The sequence below is a fragment of the Hemicordylus capensis genome, chromosome 3 (genome assembly GCF_027244095.1).
Source record: "Hemicordylus capensis ecotype Gifberg chromosome 3, rHemCap1.1.pri, whole genome shotgun sequence".
NCBI classification, from domain to species: domain Eukaryota; kingdom Metazoa; phylum Chordata; class Lepidosauria; order Squamata; family Cordylidae; genus Hemicordylus; species Hemicordylus capensis.
The window spans coordinates 258,251,256-258,273,392 of record NC_069659.1 but is presented as its reverse complement, the minus strand read 5'-3'; the positions used below and the strand labels follow the sequence as shown (position 1 = coordinate 258,273,392).

General features: G+C 40.2%; 2 protein-coding genes across 13 annotated transcripts in view; one reads left to right on the top strand and one right to left on the bottom strand.

Moving 5' to 3' along the window:
* Positions 1–22,137, top strand: part of DOCK1 (dedicator of cytokinesis 1) — a 645,511-nt gene that overhangs the window by 294,699 nt on the left and 328,675 nt on the right. The window lies entirely within an intron of this gene.
* INSYN2A (inhibitory synaptic factor 2A) overlaps positions 1–22,137 on the bottom strand; it is a 182,889-nt gene that overhangs the window by 80,322 nt on the left and 80,430 nt on the right. For 4 of the 7 annotated variants that reach the window (XR_008318712.1, XM_053305333.1, XM_053305337.1 and 1 more), the window contains exon 1: positions 11,495–12,225. The exons of 2 other annotated variants lie outside the window; for them this stretch is intronic. Coding sequence is in view for 3 of the 5 variants with exons in the window: in XM_053305333.1 (XP_053161308.1) it covers positions 11,495–11,503 (9 nt within the window). In the remaining 2 variants the exon portion in view is untranslated. Of the gene's footprint in view, positions 1–11,494; positions 12,226–22,137 lie in introns of those variants that run through there. One more of the 7 variants, XM_053305335.1, reaches the window with a different exon arrangement.

Below are 22,137 nucleotides of genomic sequence, written 5' to 3'. Positions count from 1 at the left end.
GGAAGTTCAGAGTAATCCTGGTCAAACCATTCCAGTTAACTAGCATAAATTATTCTGGTTAAGTGCTGGTTAACCGGAGCACATTGACCAGGATTGCCCTGAAATTCTGCATTCTCACAATCAGCTCCATGAGGCTCACTGATCCTGATCAACTTTTAACCCGAATCCTTGTGATCATGAAAACGCAGCCTAAATAAACCGAAGAATAAATTTTATTTCTAATGGCTGAAAAGAGATGCTTTAGGACCCGCAAAGGTCAGTCACTTAGATAAGCAGCCGTTGTTTCTCTCTTGGGATGTATTTTCATCCTATGAGCTGCCACTCTAGCAAAGCAATATTTAGTATTGTTTCAACAGCACAACTACAGCATTGCCCTGGTATGATTCAAAAACTCGCAGCACAGAATTGTTACAAGTGGTAATGGGGAAACTGGAGTGATACCTAGAATAACTAATTTTGTGTTACAAAATTATTGGCTCTCCATTGTGTTACAAAATTATTGGCATATATTGGCTCTCTGGATTGATTGAACTGATATCTCACCTTTCTACAAATTATTCAAGGCAGCTTACACTAGCAACATATATAAAATACTAGCACAATACAATACATTATATTAACAACTAATATTCATCAATATTCAAACTGAAATAGAATATAAAGGTAGCAGAACCAAGTAATAGCTGCAATAACTTTAATCCTGGTTAACACAAATTTGGAAATGTAAATGAAAAGAGTTGTCTTCACTGCCTGTCTACCTTGAACTGAGCCTGGAAGCAAACTGGATCTACTAGCAGATCCAGTTTGCTTCCTGGGTCAGTGCAATCTCTTACTCCCACCAGAATCTGCTCAACCCAGAAGATCATTCAGTGAGGCTCCACTATACACTCCACCATTTGCTGATGGTGATGTACAGTTGGTCCTTCTCGGTGGTGGACCCTGCCCTCTACCAGGCTTTAACTAGCAATTGAAGACCTTCATTTTTTTCAGCAGGCCTTTCTTGATATCTTATCATTGCTTTATGATCTGCTGATGTATTAACTCTGTTGTGTGATAACTCAAAAAATAATTTAATGCTTCTTGATATTTTTATTTCTGTTTTATTGAGTTTTATTTTGTATTATGCTACTTGTTTTTTGTGAGCTGCCTCCAGTTCTTGTTTAAAGTAGGCAGGATATAAATCCATAAATAAATAACATGATCTGATTGAATGGTTTCAGTCAAAGTCCTGGCAGCTGTGTTCTGAGTTAACTGAAGCTTCCCGGCAGTCCTCAAGGGCCACCTCATAAAGGGTGCATTACAGTAATCTAGTCTGGAAGTGACAAGGGCGTGAATGACCAAAACCAGTATTGGTTTCCTCTGGAAAGGATGCAATTTGCATATTTGATGGAGTTTTATAAAAAGCACTTCTGGCCATCACTGCTACCTGAACTTCCAAACTGCAAACTTGCTGCTTCAGGGAAATGCGATCCCATCTAAAACAGGTTGAACACTGACTCCTAGATCAAAGGAAGCCCCAACCAATCATACCTTCATTTTGTCTGGATTAAACTTCAGTATTAAGTAGTATATATTTAGTATTAAGCTTCAGTATCACATTTTAAAATGTGACCGCAACTTAGAGGCAGTACACAATATATCATCTGACTTAACCACTGCTTGGTGCCCCTGTGTTTTCATTGGTACAAGTATCTGCGGCACAATCATAACTACAAATACTGATAGGCAAAGGGTGCCTAAAAACATAGAAAATAATTTACTGTATATGTTAGATAATCAGTAGGAACATATGATGACTAGGGAGAAAGTGTGTGTATACCAGTAATGCTTGTATCTGCTACTGGGACTTGCAAGTGACATTACTGGGATCCTGTGTGAGAAAGCTGATCCCAGAGAAGGTCTCCAACATCCTGACTTCTTGACTGTACTGTAAATCTGTTATAAGCTACCTTGAGAATTTAGGCTAGTGGTAGTATAATCAATATTTCAGATAAATATAATGTTTCAAACTTCTGGGCTACCTTAATTGCTTTGAGTTTATGTTAGAACAAGTACTGTATTGCTTATGCAAATTTTGGACTATTGTGAAATGTTTTATATGTGTAATTGTAGACATCTTAAATGAAGCTGGATGTTTTTCATAAATCACTACAATGCTGCACGAATGTCTAACTTTAGAGTTCTGTGCAAAAGAGATAATAGTATGAGACTTGTTTCTACCAAATGCTCAGTATTTCTGACTGGGGCGGGTGGATAGGAAGGAAGTATGCTACTGCTTCAGTTTCTGCTTCAGGCACATTGCTGGAGGCTTTACTTTTTAAAATTATATAAAAGTCTATGATAACTTTTCTGTGCAGAATTTTTATTATAGCTGAACTGCAAACTGTTTTGATTTTGAAATGTGCTGTCAAAAATATTTAACGTCAAACTTCTTGTCTCATGTCCATTTTATGCAAGTGTCATCTCTGAAACGCTTTCTTCCTTGTGCAGAAATTAATACTTTTCTTGTTTAAAAGATTTAGATGGCAATCCTACTCACCTGGGACAAAGTCCTATAGAACACAGCGGGACATTCATAGGAGCCAACTGTTAGAGCAATTTGATCAATAATTAAATCAATAATCAGGCATTCTTTTTAAAAAAAATCAAAATTCTTAATCATTTAAAACATATTGCTTTTATCTAGATGATTTTGTGCTTTTATGTAAGAATTCTGGGACACGTAGCTCTTTCTTTGGCCCCTTACATGTTTAATTACCAAGAAATCTATGAACAAGAAATGTCCTGAATCGTTTGTTACATTTAGTTTACTGATTCCTAGACTCTTGGCTTCTGATAAACAGCAATCGAAAGATACTATATTATCTGTGTGTGCCTTTATACATTTTCCCAACTGAATGGGGACCTGCATATCTATGTTGCTGGGAGAATGTTTGAATTATCCCAAACATGTTCCAGACCCAACCATAAGGGTATTTCCATGGCATTTCCCAGAACAGGGCTAATTCTGTGGGAAAGACCTATATAAATGGGCCTAGCCCACATGGTTGAAGTCTTTTAAAAGTTATCTCAACCATTCAAGAGCTGCTCATAGATAAATGGCTTCCATGTATCTGGGAAACTGTCAGTCTAAATAGCACTGGTGCTGGTATGTGTATTCTCTTCTAATCAGTGCATGTAATAATTATGCATAAGAAGAACTGCTGAATAATGAAAACTGTAATAGTTCTTTATCTCCTCTTCGATCTCTCAACATTTTTTGCTCATTACAAGTGGATCTTGCATGTTGGCATCTGAATACATGCTTCTAAAACATGATAAAAGTACATTATTCACAGGTTGACTAGCACTCTCTAGATCTGCAGTCTCACTGCAGAGTGTGCAAAATAGAATCTCTGACTCTGAGCCTTGCATCCTTTCATATTAAAAAGGGGGAAATGGCAGGTTTCAAGCTCTCCGTCACAGACTAAGGTCTGAAAACAAGCTGACAGTTTCTGTGAAAGCTTTAAAACAGAGAATGGGTCTGGCAGGATTTGCAGAGGTCAGAGGGAGAAATGGTTCTTAGCACAACTATTTTATTATTTATTATATTTGTATACTCTCCTTTCTCAGAGTGGCTTATATGGGATTCTAATTTAATCAACGTAGGTATACTGAGAGGTAGTAACTAGCCCAAGGCCAGAGTGATCTTCCTGACTGAACAGGGATTTGAATCAAAATCTCCTAAATCTAGACCCAGCACTCAAGTTGTTCCACCACCATTTCCTTTGAATTGCCCTATTTTTAATTCCTCTGGCCTATGAACATGTTCCAAGGCCCAATGAGTTGGACCTTCATGCCCAACTCATGAGTTTTCCTAAGGCTTCTGGCAGGCTGCTGCTTCTACAGACTAATCCTGGACTACACAGACCTTCTGGGCTTAATCCAGCAGGACAGTTCTTCCCCAATGTGATGGGGAAAGTTGCACATCTGGGCTCCTTCCTCAAAGTTAAACATGCTGACAAAAGGCAAGTCTCTTTTTATCCTAGTAGGGTGAGAGGCAGCTCTCAACTTTTTATAATGTCTGGAGAAGGATTAAGAAGCACAGAAGTGGGAAATCTGCACTATAGTTGTGATAGTAGAAAAAGCAGCATAAGACGTACCCAAGTGAGAAATGAAATCATTGCCTGCAGAAACACCTTCAGTTGAGACTTCCAAAATCAGTGGCTGACATACTACGCAACTTAACACAGGTTGTTCAGAACTGCCTGTGCTGCTGCAGTCATCTAAAACAAAAAACAAAAAACCAGGCCCACGGTGCTGTTTAACAGGGCTTTTCCTCTACTACTTACCCTTGTGCAATCATATGTTGTGATGCTACTTGCATTGGGAATTTTGTAAACAGAGTTACAATGTGTGATTGCACAAAGTTTAGTAGTATTGGAAGAGTTCTGTTGTACAGTGCCATGGACCTGTTTTTTAGATGCCCACAGGGGCATGGGCAATTCTGAACCACCTGCATTAAGCTACGGAGCATGTCAGACAGTTTCTTCAACCAAATTTTCCTCCATTTGCCTCACATTCCCTAATCCCTAGTAAGCACTTGCTCATAATTTCTTTTAATTTTTTAAAAAATCAAATCTTTGGAAATGAACATGTTTTTATTTTAAAAATTAAAAACAAACAAATTTGGATTAGTAATATCTTCTAAAACAAATATAAAGTTCAACAAAAGAAAGAAATGTAAATATGAGACATTGAGTACAGCTAAATATTGACAACATGTTCATAATCCTAACTACTAATATATAAATCTGTGGTCCAGTAATCTCAGAAAAGCATCACACAAGTCAGTGAGATACAAGGTAAACAGGACATGATACTGACATAGAGTTAAACCTATCTAGTACACAATTTTGCGGTGTGTCCTCTATTATGTGTTTTGCTCTTTCTTTTCCCTCATATCTAGCTTCAGATTGCAAACTTGGCATAAGGGCCATCTCTCAGTCTTAGTTTTGTAAAGTGCCCGCCCCACTGCACTGCATAAATTCACTGTACCAATATGATTTAGTAAGACTGTAAATATTAAAAGTAAATGAAACTCTCATGCTAGGCCTTGTGAAACAATTCATGAAATGATAAACTATGAAATAGTGTTTCGGGGGAAATCCAAGAACTTATTTATCTTGGGAATAGTATAGCACTCCCTTCGGCTTTTTCAAATGGCTGCTCTTTCTACCTGAAGATGCAGAGTATGAACTGTTGGCATATATGTAGGGAATGGTCACTCTATTCTTTTCTAACTCTAATAGAACTTAGCATTTATATAGTGATTTAAATCATTTAAACACTTCACTTTATTGTCTTGTTATAAGGCTATAAAGTAGCCTTGCATTAATATCCCCACATTGCAATAGGGAAGCTGATGGAGGAAGTAGCATGTCTAAGTCAAGCTGGTGAGTTCATAGCAAAGGGCTGATTTGAACAGGGCAGTTCCTGGCTTGTAGGTCAGTTTCTTGAGCTACTGTGCTACACCTGAAGAATTCTAAATCTGGCTTCAGGATAATAATCATTAGAATGTTATACCTTTAGCAGGCCGGTAGAGTGTCTTTTAAAATTATACTTATATTGAAATTTATTTGTGAGTTTTTCCATTTTCAAATTTTCAGTTCACACTGACAGTATCTTGGCATGGATCTCTCTGATTGTAAGTTTAGAATTGGATTGAGCAGCCAATTTAGAATTTTACTTGTGGAATTATCTTGGCTGATGTATGGTATTTTTTGCTTTCTCTACTCCCACAGCTTTGGGTTGCTTCCCACATGCATACTAATCACAATGGATGTTACAGCCAATGAAAATTTGCATGTGTGAAATAGTTATCACAGATAGCTTCTGTATTGCTTCCCATCATATCCAGCACAATGTGGCATTTCCATTTGTAACTGCAAATCACTGCATGATGAATTATCACAAGTAATGTGATATCAACGCATGCATGTGTTAATTTGTCCTTTTTGAAGTACCTCTTATTGATCTAACCAATGTCCAATGTCTCACCATTCATTAGAAAATGGTCCAATTTGGATGGGTTCCAGTCCATGTCTATTGGTGACATAGTCCCATATGGTGAACTGGAGTGTATATTAGTAGATGAAAATTAGAACCAGCTGCATTGCTGTTAGTGTACTGACCAGTAAAACAGATAGGAAGGGGGAAATGCACACATTTTGATTCCTAAAACTCAGATGAGATTAATGTGCCAGGAGTACATTATGCAAACATATGGCCACAAAATGAATATTGAACTATCAGCCTTTGCCAATGAAATCTGTTTTTCTAAAACCAGTCATTTTTATTTCTTTAAAGCAACTGATTAGTTTTGTGCTACACAGATAACAGCATTGTTACTCTCAAAAAGCAGTAAACAGTGCACTAAATAGCCTTCACAGTACTTGTGTACCACAAAAAAGCAGCTGACCGTATTCTGTATAATTAATAATGAATCTAAGGATTTTTAAAAATTTACAGTGAATATCAGATTACACTCTCATGTATTTTATTTGCAGCTTAGCATGCCAGCACAGACATAATGCAGAACCAGAACTAAATCCTAGACTTGGAATCACACACTTTTCCCCACATCACATGAAGGTCAGAAAAATAAACTGGGTTCAGTCATTACATCAAAACTGAGCAATCCTGGCTTACTCAAACCACAGTTCCAAAAAAACCCCAGGATCTGAAGCTGCCAGAATGTGAAGTATAATTCTCATAATGCTCATGCATAAAGAGCAGGAAGGAGTGTATGCACCCAAGGCCAGGAGGTGTTGTGTGAAGCCAGGATTTAATTCAGGCTCTGGTTACACCTGAACCATTGTAATCAATCAAGTTTTGCAAAAAGACCAACATAGTGGTGATACTGCACCAAAGTCCTCAAAATCCTTACTTTGGAGTATGCTATTTGGGATTTTTGACATTTTTACCTTTATATCTTCAGTTGCTCTTCCCATATGACAACTTTTTTTAAAAAAATCCTTTATGCTTCGTAAGTAATTTGTGGCATGTGTGTCGGGTTGTGTGTTTGAGAAACACAAGTCCAAACCAACCATTGCACATTTGGAATTAGTTCCATGGTTATTTGGGTACAGGCCCAAATTAGAAACATAGGAAGCTGCCATATACTGAGTCAGGCCATTGGCCCATCTAGCTCAGTTTGTCTGCACAAACTGGCAGCGGCTTCTCCAAAGTTACAGGCAGGAGTCTCTCCCAGCCCTATCTGGAGATGCCAGGGAGGGGACTTGGAAAGTTCTGCATGCAGGTGCTCTTCCCAGAGTGGCCCTATCCTCAAAGGGAAATACTTTGCAGTGCTCACACATGGTCTCTCATTAAAATGCAAACCAGGGCACACCCCACTTAGCAAAGGGGACAATTCATGCTTGCTCCCACAAGACTATGCTAGCTCTGTTCTTAGTACCTTGCATGGGATGTCTGCAGAAATTTAGGGTGTGCCTGAAATGATGCATAATATTACATATTTATTAAGCATGTTTGAGCTGCAGAGTTACTTGTGAAACCCTTGTGGTTTGCTGTTCCTTAGATATGCTAACTAGTCCATATTGTGGCTTTTTAAAAAGTGGGATTGTCCTGAGATTTTACAGCTCAATAGCTTTGCATTTTACTTGCAGTTTTAATACAGGTTTTTCTCATTTAATTAAAACACCCACCCACTGACTTTCGCTATTAGGATAGTTACAGCCAAGAGCAATGGTCTAATATCATAGTTTTCTGATAATCTAAAGAAAAATGTCTCTTCCTCCCTATCAATACTGTACATGTTTTCCTAATACACACAGGTAGCCTGTTGGGCTTGAATTTCCAAGCACCAAGGAATGACCTGTAGTGACTAGGGATGTGAAGGCACAGAAGAAACAACTTGGGCAGTGGTGGGCAGAGGGGAGAACAGATTCTACCCCACTCTTTCAGAATAAAATACTTCTTAAAACAATTTTTAACAATATATAGCCATCATCAATTCAGATTCCAAGGCAGTAACAGCAGTGATGAGTGCACTGCAATTGCGTTCGACTGGATTATTAAACGAGCAACTCCTGTGACTTCATGCTAGAAAAGTACTTTCAAATATTAGAAAGAATGTCTAACAGAATGTCTTTGGATATGTGGTACAAGAGTGCAGTGTGGACGTCTGCAAGGCATACGATTGCTCCTGAAACATGGTGGCAAGGCCTGTAAACGATACAGCCTCCAAGTCCTCTTGCTTTCCATTTGCCTCAGCTTCTTCTATCTTCTGCATCAAGTGGAAGAAACTGATGGACATTTGAATGTACACACAAAATCAAGGGACAAACATGTGCAATGGGCTGAGAAGCTTACTGACATCTCTGTGATGGTTCAGAAAAATAAGTTATGGATCTTTTGGACACTCATTCTGATATGTAAACTTGACTTGCGCTGTTATTTTCAAAGATATACACTTTACTTGGATGAAGCAGGATATAATATATTCAGGTAAATAGAGTACATTACGACAGCAATGAATGCACCACTAAGAGTCCTTAAAGGCCAAGTTGAAGACAGATCCTCTTGGAGAGAATCTATCTATGTGGTCGCTAAGAGTCGACACTGACTTGACGGCACTTAATCAACCAATCAATCAAATACAATAATAGACAAAATGATCTATCCTTATTTATCTACAGTGACTGACACCAGCTGTGTATGCTAATGAAATAATGTAGAACCCAATAGTATTATAAGTGTAATCAAATGGCCAAATTCATTTATTTATTGAACCATTACTTTAAAACTTTCTCCTGTTCCATTAATGCTGAAATCTACATGTGGTTTCTGAGTTTAGATAATAAATGAAACCTTCCTTTAGTTTATTACACTGTTGATAAGTTGAATGTTCAAGTTTTATTAAGTTGTGCTTTCACAGCTGGTAAAAGCTGAGATAACTTTGGGGCGCAGCAGTTTGTAGGTTCATCTTCAACACTGGGTGTATTTGTAATTATAGCTTCAATAAAATGAACTTATATCTTTTAAACTTCATAAATATACCAACACATGCAATTTTATGTGCTAAGGTATAAAGTAATTTAAGTTTGGTAAGGAAGGTAAGTGTATTAAATATTTTTGTTTTTCCGAAATGATAAGTGGTACATTTGGACGGGGTGGTGGTTAATTTTTCAGGGTTTCAAAAGTTCTGGAAATTTTACATCTCTAGTGGTGATGACCACCAACTACTGATTTGTTGCACATATTCTCTTCCACAGCTGTTTGAGCCTTATTACCAATGGATGGATTCCATTTAGGTTTTCTCAATTATACTTTTGACACAAGTCCCTGTTGGTGAAATAGTTAACTTTCATGCAGTGATGATCTTGCAAGAGTGGTTGCTTGTTAGCTTAATGAACAAACCTGTGCACTGAATGCTAAGCATAAGCAGCGTAAATGCTTTTGCCTCAGATCAGTAACTAATGGATTCTTTATTGATTGTCATTCCCAATGTTCAAGTGACTCTTTATCTGTATATCTATATAAAAAAGCGTACTGACTTCCTAAAAGGACAGATGAACTATGTGTTCATAAATCTGAAAAAGGTCCTCAGCATTTTAAATCAAGGCTATAATCATATCCATTCTAGTATAAATGCTTACTTACATAATGCAAGGTGTCTAGATATCAATATAGTTCCAGCATAGGACACTACGTGTCTTACTTTGATTCTATTTTTTAAAAACTAAGCAAACAGTTATGATGTATTAGGATCAGCCAGTCCTAATATTTTTGCAACAGCCTATGTGATGTACTAAAGCCATTTGCTTAAGCAGTAAATAATCTATAGCTAAATAGTATAGTCTTGCTGCTGCTTCTTTTTTTTAATGCTTATATGCGGGACTACAACAAAAATGTTGAAATGAAACCAAGTTTGATTTCAAACTTTATTTTTCCAACCTGGGTTGTTTTGAATAGCAAAGAACATTCAAATACTTTGATTTCATACTTAATATTTTTGATAATAATTTTGTGACTTGGAAATCAATGCGGTTAAAAATACTGTGACTGTGTGCAATATATTGGAATGGTCACATCATGTGATTTCCAGCTAGCAGTTTTTCATCCAGCATCTTTATTTTAACCTTGATGTGCACAGAATTTGAGTCACAAAATGCAAAAGTGAAAGCCATCCTGCTTTCACCATGGAATGTGAAAATCTAGGAAATCAGATAGATACACATCAACACCTTGTGTGTCAGTTTGCTTTATTAGCACCATAGCATCTTTACTACAGTATGCCATCTTCTGAAAGGCGGGTGGGGGGCGAGGAATAGGTTCTTCTAAACTTCCTAAGTCTAGTTCCTAAGGGGTTAAGTACTCCCCACTCTGCCTGCGTAGGATTTAAGCTGTTTAGACAGACAAGGTCGAATTAAAACCGCTTCGCTGCCTAGTCTAGCTTTCTAGCACAAGGAGAGGAGATGTCATTCCCTTGGGACAGACCCTTTGAAACCCACACATTTTGTTCCAGGGCTTTTCAGATTGTAAGGAATGGCTAAGGGCTTATACTTCAACCCCCCAGGACCCCCCCCCGCCCAATCGAGGCTAGCTAGCTGCAATCTTTGTTGCCCCATTATTATTGGAGCTCACTCTAGCGTTTTATTAAGTAGAGAGAGGCTGAGGTCACAGGAGAGGATTTTTATTCGAGTGCTAAAGACGCAAGGCGGAAACCCCCCCTTCACCATGAGGCAGCAGGATGCAAGGTCCCAATGAGATGGTCTCTTTGACTTTGGAGCCTGATGTGCGCTATTGCCCTTTGTCTTCTTTGCCTAATGCAGTTCAATGGGACTTTGAATTTAAACGTGCTTAAGGGAACAGAGTGGGGGAAGGGTAACATGAAATCAGAATCCATTATTTCCACCACACCACCACCACCCCGCCATGTACTAGCGTCAAAATCCAAACAAGCACCTATCTATATATCATTAATGGGGGTGGTAGTGAAATACTCTACTGCACTGCAAGTTATTGGCAAGGAAATCTGTTTGTAGTATTTCCCCTTATCATGCAGATCAGAGGTTGATCTAATTACAGACTGTTCATTGGGAAGAGTGGGGGGGGGGTGATGTTCTTTAGAATGTCAGAATCAATAACCTGAAGGAGTAAGTTGAATCCGATCCCTGGGGAAACAGCAACATCACCGCCACCTGAGCACTTTAGCAGCATCCCGTAACTAGTTCTGATCCCCTCAAGTCTCCCCCCCCCCCCCATTTTTCTAGAATGTTGAAATAATAGGACATGTGGAGTGGTATTTTCCCAGCCCCCTTCCTCCCGGCTGTCGTGAAAGTTATAAGATGCAATCGCGTTTCCAAGCAGCCACGTACTATTGCATAACACTAGCCCCCCTCCCTCCCCCCCAACATTTAAAATTTACGCTTCTCATATTTGCTCACACTTCTCCCTGTGAAGTTTTAATTAGGCAGCCATGGTAACTCACTATTTGCATGAAGCCTCTTGCAGCGAGATGCTGAGGCTTCCGAGCACTCTGATCCCTCTGGAATTTGTGGGCAGCTTTTGCAGTTTTCGCACAATCTGGGCTGATTTGCAGAGCGATGCTTACCTTACTACGCTTCCTTACAAATAAGTAAAGGTCTGTGCAGTCTCTTTGCGATGATGCATCTCTCCCAGCTCACTTCTGCAAGCTTGCAGAGCAACGATCCACTCTTGTAAGAGCATCTGCTGCAAGATAACACCAAAGGGATTTTTTTTTTTTAATTTTGCTTCCCAGAGACTTGGTCACTGCTACCGACTACGTCCTCTTCCTCCTCCTCGTTAGATTTCGCAGGGAAACATTAATTCAGCCGTGACTATGAGGCAAATTTTAGAGTAGCAGCAGTCAGAAGCCACGCAGTCCTGAAAATGTCCTCATTTACTGCAATTGCCTTCAATGAGATCTCAGATCCGATAACGGGGGGAGCTGATATGGGGCGGAAGGCGAAGAAGGGGATGGCGGGGGTCGTTTCAGCAGCCACCGCTTCAAACCTGGCTTCCAGTTCTGTTCACTTTGGAGCATTATCTGTAGTCCTCCTGGCTTGCAGGCAGAGGATTCGGGCAAGCTCAATTCCCTCCTACTTTTGGAAATGCATGAGAGCAAGGGAGTGTGTGCTGTTTTGCTGGCGCTTGGCGTGTGTGTGTGTGTGTGTGTACGCGCGTGTATCTCGCCGGAGAAGAGAGGGGAACTGACGCCGGCTCTCCACTAGGGAGAGTTCTCGTGTTCCCTGTGATGCAGACGGGCTGTGACAAGGAACTTGTTGAGTTGAGCCTGCAGTTCTTAAAATAATGGGCTCTCATAGAGGGAAAACTGGCGATAACAGGGAGAGGAAGGGCCATATGTTAGCTTCTTAATCACCTTGGACCCTGAAGGTGGAATGGGGGCAGACTGGAGAGGAAATAATCTATCCAGAAAGACTTTTTTTTTAACATCTCTTTTTATTTCATTTTAAAAAACATATTTGGCATTACAATTTGAAAGTGCACTTTCTGCATTTAATCCTGCTCTCACCGTGTCTGCATACAGTTTTGTGTATATTGGAAACTGAATCTGAGACCGTAGGAGCGCTGCATTAGAAGTTTTGGTAATACCTTGAATCTGCATATAGATCGTTTTAATTAAAAGATCAGAAACATCCAGCAGCCTATGGTTTTGTAGTGTTCGTTTTCTAGAAATGCTGTGGCCAAACCAGTCTGGGTCATACAAAAAGAACTGAATGAGGATCCCCTAATCTTAGATTCATATCCATGGGGGATAGTTGCTTCACATTCCCAGCAGTATTCTTCATTTGCCTTCCACAACTGTATTCTGTAAATCTTTGACACCAGGGGTGAAAAGGGTATCTTTCTCTACCACTGATGTGACTTTAATGTGAAAAAAGCAATCAAGAATTTTTTTAAGCCCTCAAATTTGGCAAATTGCATAATTATTTAATGAAACATCCCAGGTTACACATTTAATTTTCTACTAAGATCCATTGCGGCCACAGACAGTGATCCTGAGTACATTTGCTTAGAACTATGCCCAACTCATTTCAATTGGACTTGCTTCTAAATGGGTTTAGGATTGCAGCCTTAATATCGTTAATGCATTTAGGTATGGATTGAGTGTGACATATGGTGCATCTTGAATACATTGGAAAGATTAGGTAAATGATTGCAAACATTGATAGTGCCTATAGAATTTGGGTGTTGACTACTTGTTTTTTCATGGTTTGGGTTTTTTTATTGCTTTTTACTGTAAATTGTTCTATTTTGAAATGTATCTGAAGGATCAGTTTATTGTAAGATCATGCTTGCTTTTGCACATTAATATTAGGCATTAAATACACATTTTAGAGATTGTGTCAGGTCTGACTCTTTCAGATTATCCTCAGATGGACAGTAACCCGTTCACATCTATTTGTGCATAGGATAAGTACTATGTTAGGATAGGATAGGTACTAAGTTGTTAGCACTAATATAGGAGGACCTTTCCCCCTTGCTTGGTGCTAAAAGCTGCCCAAACTTTGCAGAGGGACAGAAGCAGCCATTAATTCTGTGCTGGAAAGCCATTAAGTAGCACAACAATACAGGCTGCTTTTTCACGGTGGAAGATGTATGGCTGATCTTTGGAATCTCTGCATTGTTGCCAGAAGAGAGGCTGGGTGGATTTAATGATTTGGATACCATCTCAGTGCAACAACCAGTGCTTATATAGAGCCTAGCATTATTGCTCTTGTGGTCTTCATATATAGGGTAGTGATACCTTTTACCAAGTGAAGGGGAATGACAGGAAAAGGGTGATCCTTCACTTGCATGGTAAGCAAACTGGTCCAACCCTAAACTAGTCTTAGTTAGTATGGTATTTCTAGAACTCCCATGACAATAGCCAGATCTGTTTGACAAGGACTGGAGTAGTAGAGTTTCCAGTGCCTGACAATCAGCAGTTATCATGTCTGAACAGTATCATGCTAGTGTTGATTGATTACTACAAGGCAAAATGGATACCTGCACATGGACACTGCTTTAATCGCAACTGGTTCTGTTGGTAGATTCCATCCTGAGAAAGCTAGGCATTACTTTGCAGAGCGTTTAACCTGGCTTCCATGTAGATAGGCCTGCCAGTTAGAGACATCATGCAGAGTGTTTTTTCAAGTGTTGGCCATGCATTTTCATCATGGTTTCAAGTTTTGATGTCCTCACAGACACCTAATTCAATAATAAGTTTCCAAACTAGTTTCTACATCTATAAAGGTAAAGTGTGCCATCGAGTCAGTGTTGACTCCTGGCGACCACAAAGCCCTGTGGTTGTCTTTGGTAGAATACAGGTGGGGTTCACCATTGCCTCCTCCTGCACAGTATGAGATGATGCCTTTCAGCATCTTCCTATATCACTGCTACCTGATATAGGTACCAGCGGGGATTTGAACTGGCAACCTCATGCTTGCTAGGCAAGACATTTCCCGCTGCGTCATTAGGTGGCTTCTACATCTATAACATCCTCAATTAAGCAAGTCTTATCTTTAGTCGTGAAAACTAACTTTCTGGTCTAGCTAGCTGCAAGGCAGCCTTGATAAACTATTTGTTTCTCCAGTGACCCTCCCATGAACCTCCTTAGCTCAAGTTTTAGATAAATGTCTCTATAGTTGAACAGCTACCATGCCTTCTGGGCTCACCGGCAGGAATAACTATCCTTGGATTATATGGCTGAGTCAACCAGCCTTTTCTGTTCTTTGATGTAAAACAGTTTATAATTCTGTTACAGAGTTCTTTCAGTGTCCTTTCTGGGACCCTTAGCAATACACCCCCTCTTCAATTTGAAGGACCAAGGAAGATATGTAGTATTATAAACAAATCTAAAATACTAAATAGTCAGGGGTTTTTATGGGAGGAGAGATAGCACACAACAAAGGAAGCAACAACTCTTTATATATAATATGTCAAGGTGCAAATGGCATCCCTAAAATCTCTCAAAAACCATACTTGAGTTCCCACCCCGCCCCCAGCAGGTACTGGTTATGCTTAACACATTAATTTTATTTATTTATTTCTTCATTCATTCATTACATTTATAAATCCTCCCATCCAGAGGCTCTGGGTGGTGTACAACTATTCCATTCATATCTTGCCTTCCATCCATCATGGAACTCAAGGTGGTGTACATGAGATTCCCAAGCAGTCACCCATCCAGTTGTTGTCCAGATCTGGACCTGCTTAGCTTCAAAAAGATGGCTGCCATGACACCATGCGCATAAAGACTTGTATAGCAAGCAAACTTAGCAAAAACATTTTTATTGTATCATTGCCCTTCCCTTTGTTTCTGATTCTTTCCCCTCATAAGTAAGTCATTAGTAACTTATTCTGGATATTGGCCACTACTTATTATTGCACCATCAAAGTTCTTGGAAGTTTGCAGACTTGTACTGTGAATTTAAAAAGACCAGTTCCCTGCTCAGATTAAAGTTCCCTTAATTTACAGTATAAATGTCAGCAGTGGGGGAGACACTGAGGGAGAGAAGTGAGGGGAGGAAAGGGTAATGAGATGGGTAAGTGCAAATTCATTTGCATGGCTTTGTTACAGTTGGGGATGAGGAGTAAAGGTTTGAACCATGGACAATATAGATGTGAAGAGAATGATGCATGAAGAGGAGCAAGTGGTAGCAGTTACATGTTTTGGGAGTCCCAGGCATAAGAACCATCAAGGGGGAAAAGGTGGAGTTTTTTAAGGGACAGGAGACTCTTGTGCAGATGAAGATGGTAGAGCTGAATAAGTAATGGTCACAGGCTGGAATATGTTGGAAAATAAAGGCAGAAAAACAGAGTGGGGCAAAGCTATAGAAAAGATTATTAAACTCTGCTTATTAAGCTACCTTCGTAATGTACATGAATTTACATGGAGTATGTTTTTAAATTATGTACTGCTTATTTCCCCTCCCCATCAAGCACGATCCCATTCATCTGAATGACCTGTGGGGAATTCCAAAGTGGTTCTTAAAATGATGTGCACATGCATGAGCGCACACCCACACCCACATACACTCACACCTCTACATAAAATCATAGTTAGAACTAAGTTTATGGAGATTCCACTGAATCACAGGGCTGGAAAGGTCCTCAGATATCATTGTCTAATCTTTCTTATACCACTTCCACTGTAAAACCAAAACCTTACCACAGCAAACATCTATCTATATAGATTAATTCTTATCACACAGCTTAAGTGAGCCAAACTCACTAGAGAATACAACAATCTCTATGACCACTAGCCAATTTCACAAGGAAGAAATATTGGGCCAGTTCAGACAACACTATCTGCCACACAATTACAAATAAGGGCATATATGTATCACCCCAAACCAGGACACCATTCTGCTCTGCATATGCATGTGTGGTGAACCATCCAGATAACCCCTGATAATCCAGTTTGGACAGTTTGTCCCACATGTACGCATGCAGAACGGCATGGCTTGCTGGGTGGGAGAGGCAGAATGTGCTCTGACAATGGCATGATGGGCAGTGCTCGCTGTCAATATTGTCTGATCTGAATTGGCCCATTCCTTCTAATTCCAAATATGCAAATGAGTTAATACAAAAGATAGTCTCACTCTAGTGATTTGCAGAGGTGGGGGAAAGCCCATTCCGGACACCTCTCTGGTGGAAGAGTGAAGGATATTTTTCTCAGTCTAGTTGGGCACAACTGGAGTTCTAGTATTGTATTTGTAAATGTCACCTATCAGTGTCTTAACATTGCCATATTGGTGTCATAGTTTATAACGGAAAATTCTAGTTTAGTTTAACCAGTAAAAAAAAATTAAGGGGTGATAGTATGTGTTTGATTTCTATCACAATTATTTTAATTTCATGCTGTTTATTTTAAATACTTTGACAGTCTGAGCAGTTCTGACAACATGGCTGCAGTTACAGGTATTAAAATATTGCCTGGTTATTGTGGCTACATTAGGGCCATCCACATTTCACATCAAGATTCTTGGCCTCTTTAAACTGGGAAGAGAGCGGGTTTTGTTTCAGACATGAACTCTGTTTGTTCATTTCAGTAATCATCTGGGACCAGCAACATCATTAGATGTTTTGTTGAAAGCAATTATTTTCATATTGCTGATGCTAAATAAGCTGTTGGCTTGTTTGTTTGTACTGTAGTTGCAGAGTTTCCAAATCTGCATTTTGTTCTGTCTGCAGTTGGAATGTGGGGCGGCACAGGTGCTATTCTGGACACTTCTCTCAACTGCAGAGTTGTTGCCATGCCCTGGATTCCTTAGTGGTTAATTATGTCACCTTTATTGGTGGACTGGTTGGTTAATTTTCAATTACTTTCTTAAATATGCAATCAAAAATAGGCATTTCCACTAATCCTTGATACCGTGAGATTCTGCAAAGGCAGAGCAGGTCAAATAATCTAATGAAAGAATACAAGAGTGCTTGTTGGTGGCCTCTCTGGTGCAGTGTCATGCAGCACTGCTGTGTTCGGACACACATCATGCTGCTGATGGAGGAAGCTAAGCCATAGGTAATCCAGCAATATGTCTTCCCTGTGGCCAAAATACTGCAAGGAATAAAGGAAGCATGGCACAGGTCTGCCATGTTAGGAATCATATCCTGACTTTCCTTTAAGGTGCACTGATGGAAGTTTTGCTGACGTGATACAGACCCAACCAGTATGTCAGGACTGAGATTAATAAATGACAGTCAAAGAATGTGGCACCAAATACACCTTCTGTATTACATATTATCATTAATACTACTTTTCAATGAAAACTTTCTCAAAGCAAAAGGATTAAGGAAATGGTTCCCTGTGTCAAAGGGGCTCAACATTTAGAAATTAACACAAGGGAGACACCAGCAACAACACTGTGCTAGGGATCATAGGGACTGTTGCTATCCCCCCTGCTAAATATAAGGGAGTCTCAGCCTTCCACTCACAGAAAGGATCTGTTCATGGTTATAGCATTTGTCTCTTCAAACAAACTCTGTAAGGGTGGACATCAGGCAGGTGAGACTTCTGAGCATGTCAGTGCTGGGTCAGGGCTTCAGAGCACCCTTTTGGGATAATGTGTGCGAGTTCTTCTCACCACCACCACACACACACTTTTAACGTCTGAAGAGGACTATTGCCTCTTTAGGACTGCTAGATCACAATGCTGCAGTGATGGTGAAAGCCACAACTGGCAGAATTTGCATGTAAGAGTTTAGATGTAGCAAACCTATCCCCTCTCCCATGGCACCCTCCTTTGCCCTCCACTTTCTTCTTGCGAATAATATACAGCCCCTCTGTCCCCTAGCCCCACATGTGCAGTTTTGTCCTAATCTTCCTTGGCTCTCCCTTGCTACAACAATTTGTCTTCATTCCCATTTTCTTCTGCAGGTTTATGCTTTTCTGGCAGTGTCCTCCTGTATTTACCTGAATCCAAGACCAGTTTCCCCCCAAACTTTTTGTTGTTGGAAATGAGGTGGGGGATCATCTTAAATCCAGGGTCATCTTCCTTTTGGGTATATAGAATAACCCATATTTAACCCATATTTTAAAAGGGGGGTCATCTTAAATTCATGGTTGTCTTCTGAGGTTTCTTCAGAGTACCTTCTCACCATTGTCCTCTGCCCTCTTCCTCAAGCTACCACCTTTCAACCTACTATAGCCCCTGTTTTTCTTCTTTTCCTCTTTACTACCTATTTTTTTCACCTTTTCCTAGCCTCTTTCCCTCTGGATTCCCCATCCCTTCCCTTCTCTGTGTCCCACGACCTCTGCAGTGTGAGTCTTCAATACCAGACAAACGATTATCACTTCCCTCACTTTGTTCCTTGTGCAACTAAATATTCAACATCAACCTACCAGCTTAGGCAATCAGTTTCTAGTTTTTCACCATCACAAGCATGGGTTTATATGGAATAGACTGGAAAACATTTTTCTCATGCAGGGAGAAGTTTTAGATTAGTAATAATTAGCATCAGCAGCAGCTATAATAGACACATGGATGCCATTTTGTGTTTTGATTCATTTTAAAGATGCAAGCATGATAGTGAAAGTAGAAAAACATTTGCCATTTCAGCTATTTCCATTTCAAATATCTTAGATTTCAAAAACACCTTTGTTCTCTCTAAAGTTTGAAGGAATGCTTATATAATAAAGATTCTCAACAGATGTGAGATACTTCACAGTTCAAATTATTATGCATTCTGTATAGTTGGGAAAGAAAGGAAAATCTAAGGATCTTAAAAATCATGATATATATGATACCTAAATGACTGCATTTTGCTCACATTTGAACAACCATTTAGCTTGTCATCATTACTAATGATCTGTACCATTGTAGTCCTGTTCTCCATTTCAGAATGTTTTTGACCATCTGAATAAACCTTTCCCCTAATTTGTTTTGTAAGAGCAAATTAACATTTATTTTTCTAAAGATAACTTGTGAGACAGTGTTAAGACTATGTGTTATGGATTATATCACACTGTCAACAAAGGAAAGGAAAGCAAACTCTCTATATAACTATTAATATAGCAAAACACTTCCGATGAGTTAAGATGCTTACAGTTTCCATTTATGCTCTAAAACGCATGGAAGTTGCTCACCTTAACTTCTATGCCATTTTTTTTAATTTGATGTTTTTTGACATTTTGTATTTTACATACATCTTGTATTTTACATTTTTTTAATGTATTTTACATAAAATACATCTTGTATTTTACATAAATCCTGCCCCCGCTCCCAAGCCTGACCTGTCCTCCCCTAGCCAGGCTTTGCAAACTGCTCTGGCTGCAGGGAGGTGGGAAAAGGAAGGCGAGATAGGGAAAGAGGGAGAGGGGGAGGGAAGGAAGGAGAGAAGGAAAGACACACCGTTGCACCAACAGATGTGGATAAATCAGGAAGGGTTTTTGTTTTCTCTTTTATTCTAAGAATAGTTCAAGAAAGTTATCTCAGATTTCTGACCATTTATTCAGTTTATTTACTTTTATGAGGGCCCATTGTTCATATGCCGCTAACTCGAGCAGACCATGCACCATTCCTCACTCCTAGGGGGAGTGGGAGATTTCCGTTGCCACAGTATAAATCCCTTGGCTACCAGTAAGCTTCTCCATAACCATCGTTTAGGACCTGATTTTAGTCCCCACTCTACCCCTTCTGTTCTGGTTATGAAGTTGACTGGGGGTTGTGCGGGGGAGGAGTTGTAATGCGCTTTCTCCTGTAGTTAATTCTCCCCTCTCTCCCCTAAGCAGTCTGGCTGATGCAATCAGGCTTGGCTTGGAGTGGCTCTGCTGTTTCGTTGTGGGGTGGGGGGCGGGGAAGGCAGGAAGGCAAGCAAGGCTATTTCACATAATAGTATTTTCCAAATGAGGAAGGGAGAGGCTAAACAGCCACAGTGTGCAGGGAGAGATGTAAAGGGTTGTGTTGTCTTAAATACTGGAAGCAGGGATCACCAGAAGGCTGCTCAACTGCACTTTACTGAACTTGGCTTTTGTTTACAGCCCCTTCTTGGTTGTCCCTCTGTGTTTCTTTTTTCTCCGGACCTTCTACCACGTGGCCTGCCCCCCCCCCACCGCTCCTCCTCCTCTGTCTTCCCCTCCCTCCCTCCCTCCCTCAGGCCATCAGGCTACTGCCAAACCCTTTTAATGTTTCTCTGGAGCTCTGGTAGCAGTAGGGCTTTGCTTTCATTCCTTGGGGATCCAGCAACAGGAACTTTCAAGTGCTGAGGGAAGGGGCCGAACAGCTGTAATACAAACTCTGAAGCACTGGACATGGAGCTGGGGCTGCAAGCTTCCCTTTGGCAGTTCTCCAGTGCTCAGGGAGGGAATTAAAGGGCCGGATTTCATTGGATGTGAGTCAAAGGCTCACAGAACTCAAATGAGTGCTGCCATTCCAGCTGGAAGTGCCCACTGGAAGTCCTATGCCATGTCTTAACTTTCGGCTTGACATTGGGCTGGGGAGAGATGCAGACAGACAGAAATTCAATGGGTGCAAATGCCCAGTTATTTGCTAGAGATGCACCTGCTGAATTTCTGCGTGATGCATCTCCATAAGGCATTGTGCTTTCCCAAGATGCCCTTATAATGCCCATGCAGAAATTTGGCAGGTCCACAGTCCATTTACAATTACTTGTTACGGCCTAATGGGTTTCTGCTTGATGCACTGTAACATTATTTGTTGCAAATGGGATGCTAAGAGAACGTTCCATCAATGCCATACAGCCATTTTGCACCTACAACATGTTCTTCAAAATAACATGCACTGGATTAGAGAGGCATGTTCAGCCTTAGAAAGTGGTCCAGGTTGACTCCAATTGCTTGTGTCTCAGACAATACTGGTGCCAGGTGCTGGAGGAATTGAAGAGAGTTGAATCAAGACTTTGATTCTTCCTAAGTGTTTAAGAGAAATCCCCCCCCACAACCTGAACAAGCATATATTAATAGCAATGGAAGAGATTCTTTAGCCTCTACCATTTATTTTGCTAACTGATATGTGGAATTCAGTGATCCTGGATACAGTGATGACATATTTTTAAATACATTAAGGTGTACTTATTTGCTTAAGTACACCTTAAGCAAATTAAGGTAGTGAACTGGGAAAGACCTCCCCCCCAACACACACACAAATTGTGAAGAGGCAAAAAGTTTAGCGGGACAAAATAGGGTGGAAAGACCCTATGACCCAGACCTTGGTGACCCCTTGCTATCAGAGCCTCCCACACCAGGGTGCTTTCCAGATTAGACCTGCAACGGGGTGATGGCATATCTCAGAAGTGTGCTTCCATAATTCTTGTGTTGTGACACCGCAGTCCCTACACAGACAGCAGGGTGCCATTCACATTTCCAATGCCTTGTTTTGAATTTAATCGCTGCAGTATAGAGCTAGGACGTCGTATATCCAGCATAAGAAAGTTGCTGATTTTTCAGGTTGTTAGTTTCCGCAAGACAGCTTCCCCTGCTGTTTACATTTCGAATGCGACTTGCCTGAACGGAGGCATTTTGCTGCCTGAGCTAGCACCTCCACCATGATCTGAGGCTACCACCGTCCCTTTATTCTCTAAGGAATCCCCCGAGGATCTGCCAGCTGGAAGTCCTCAGTATTGCCAGACACAGTGCTTAGAAAATTG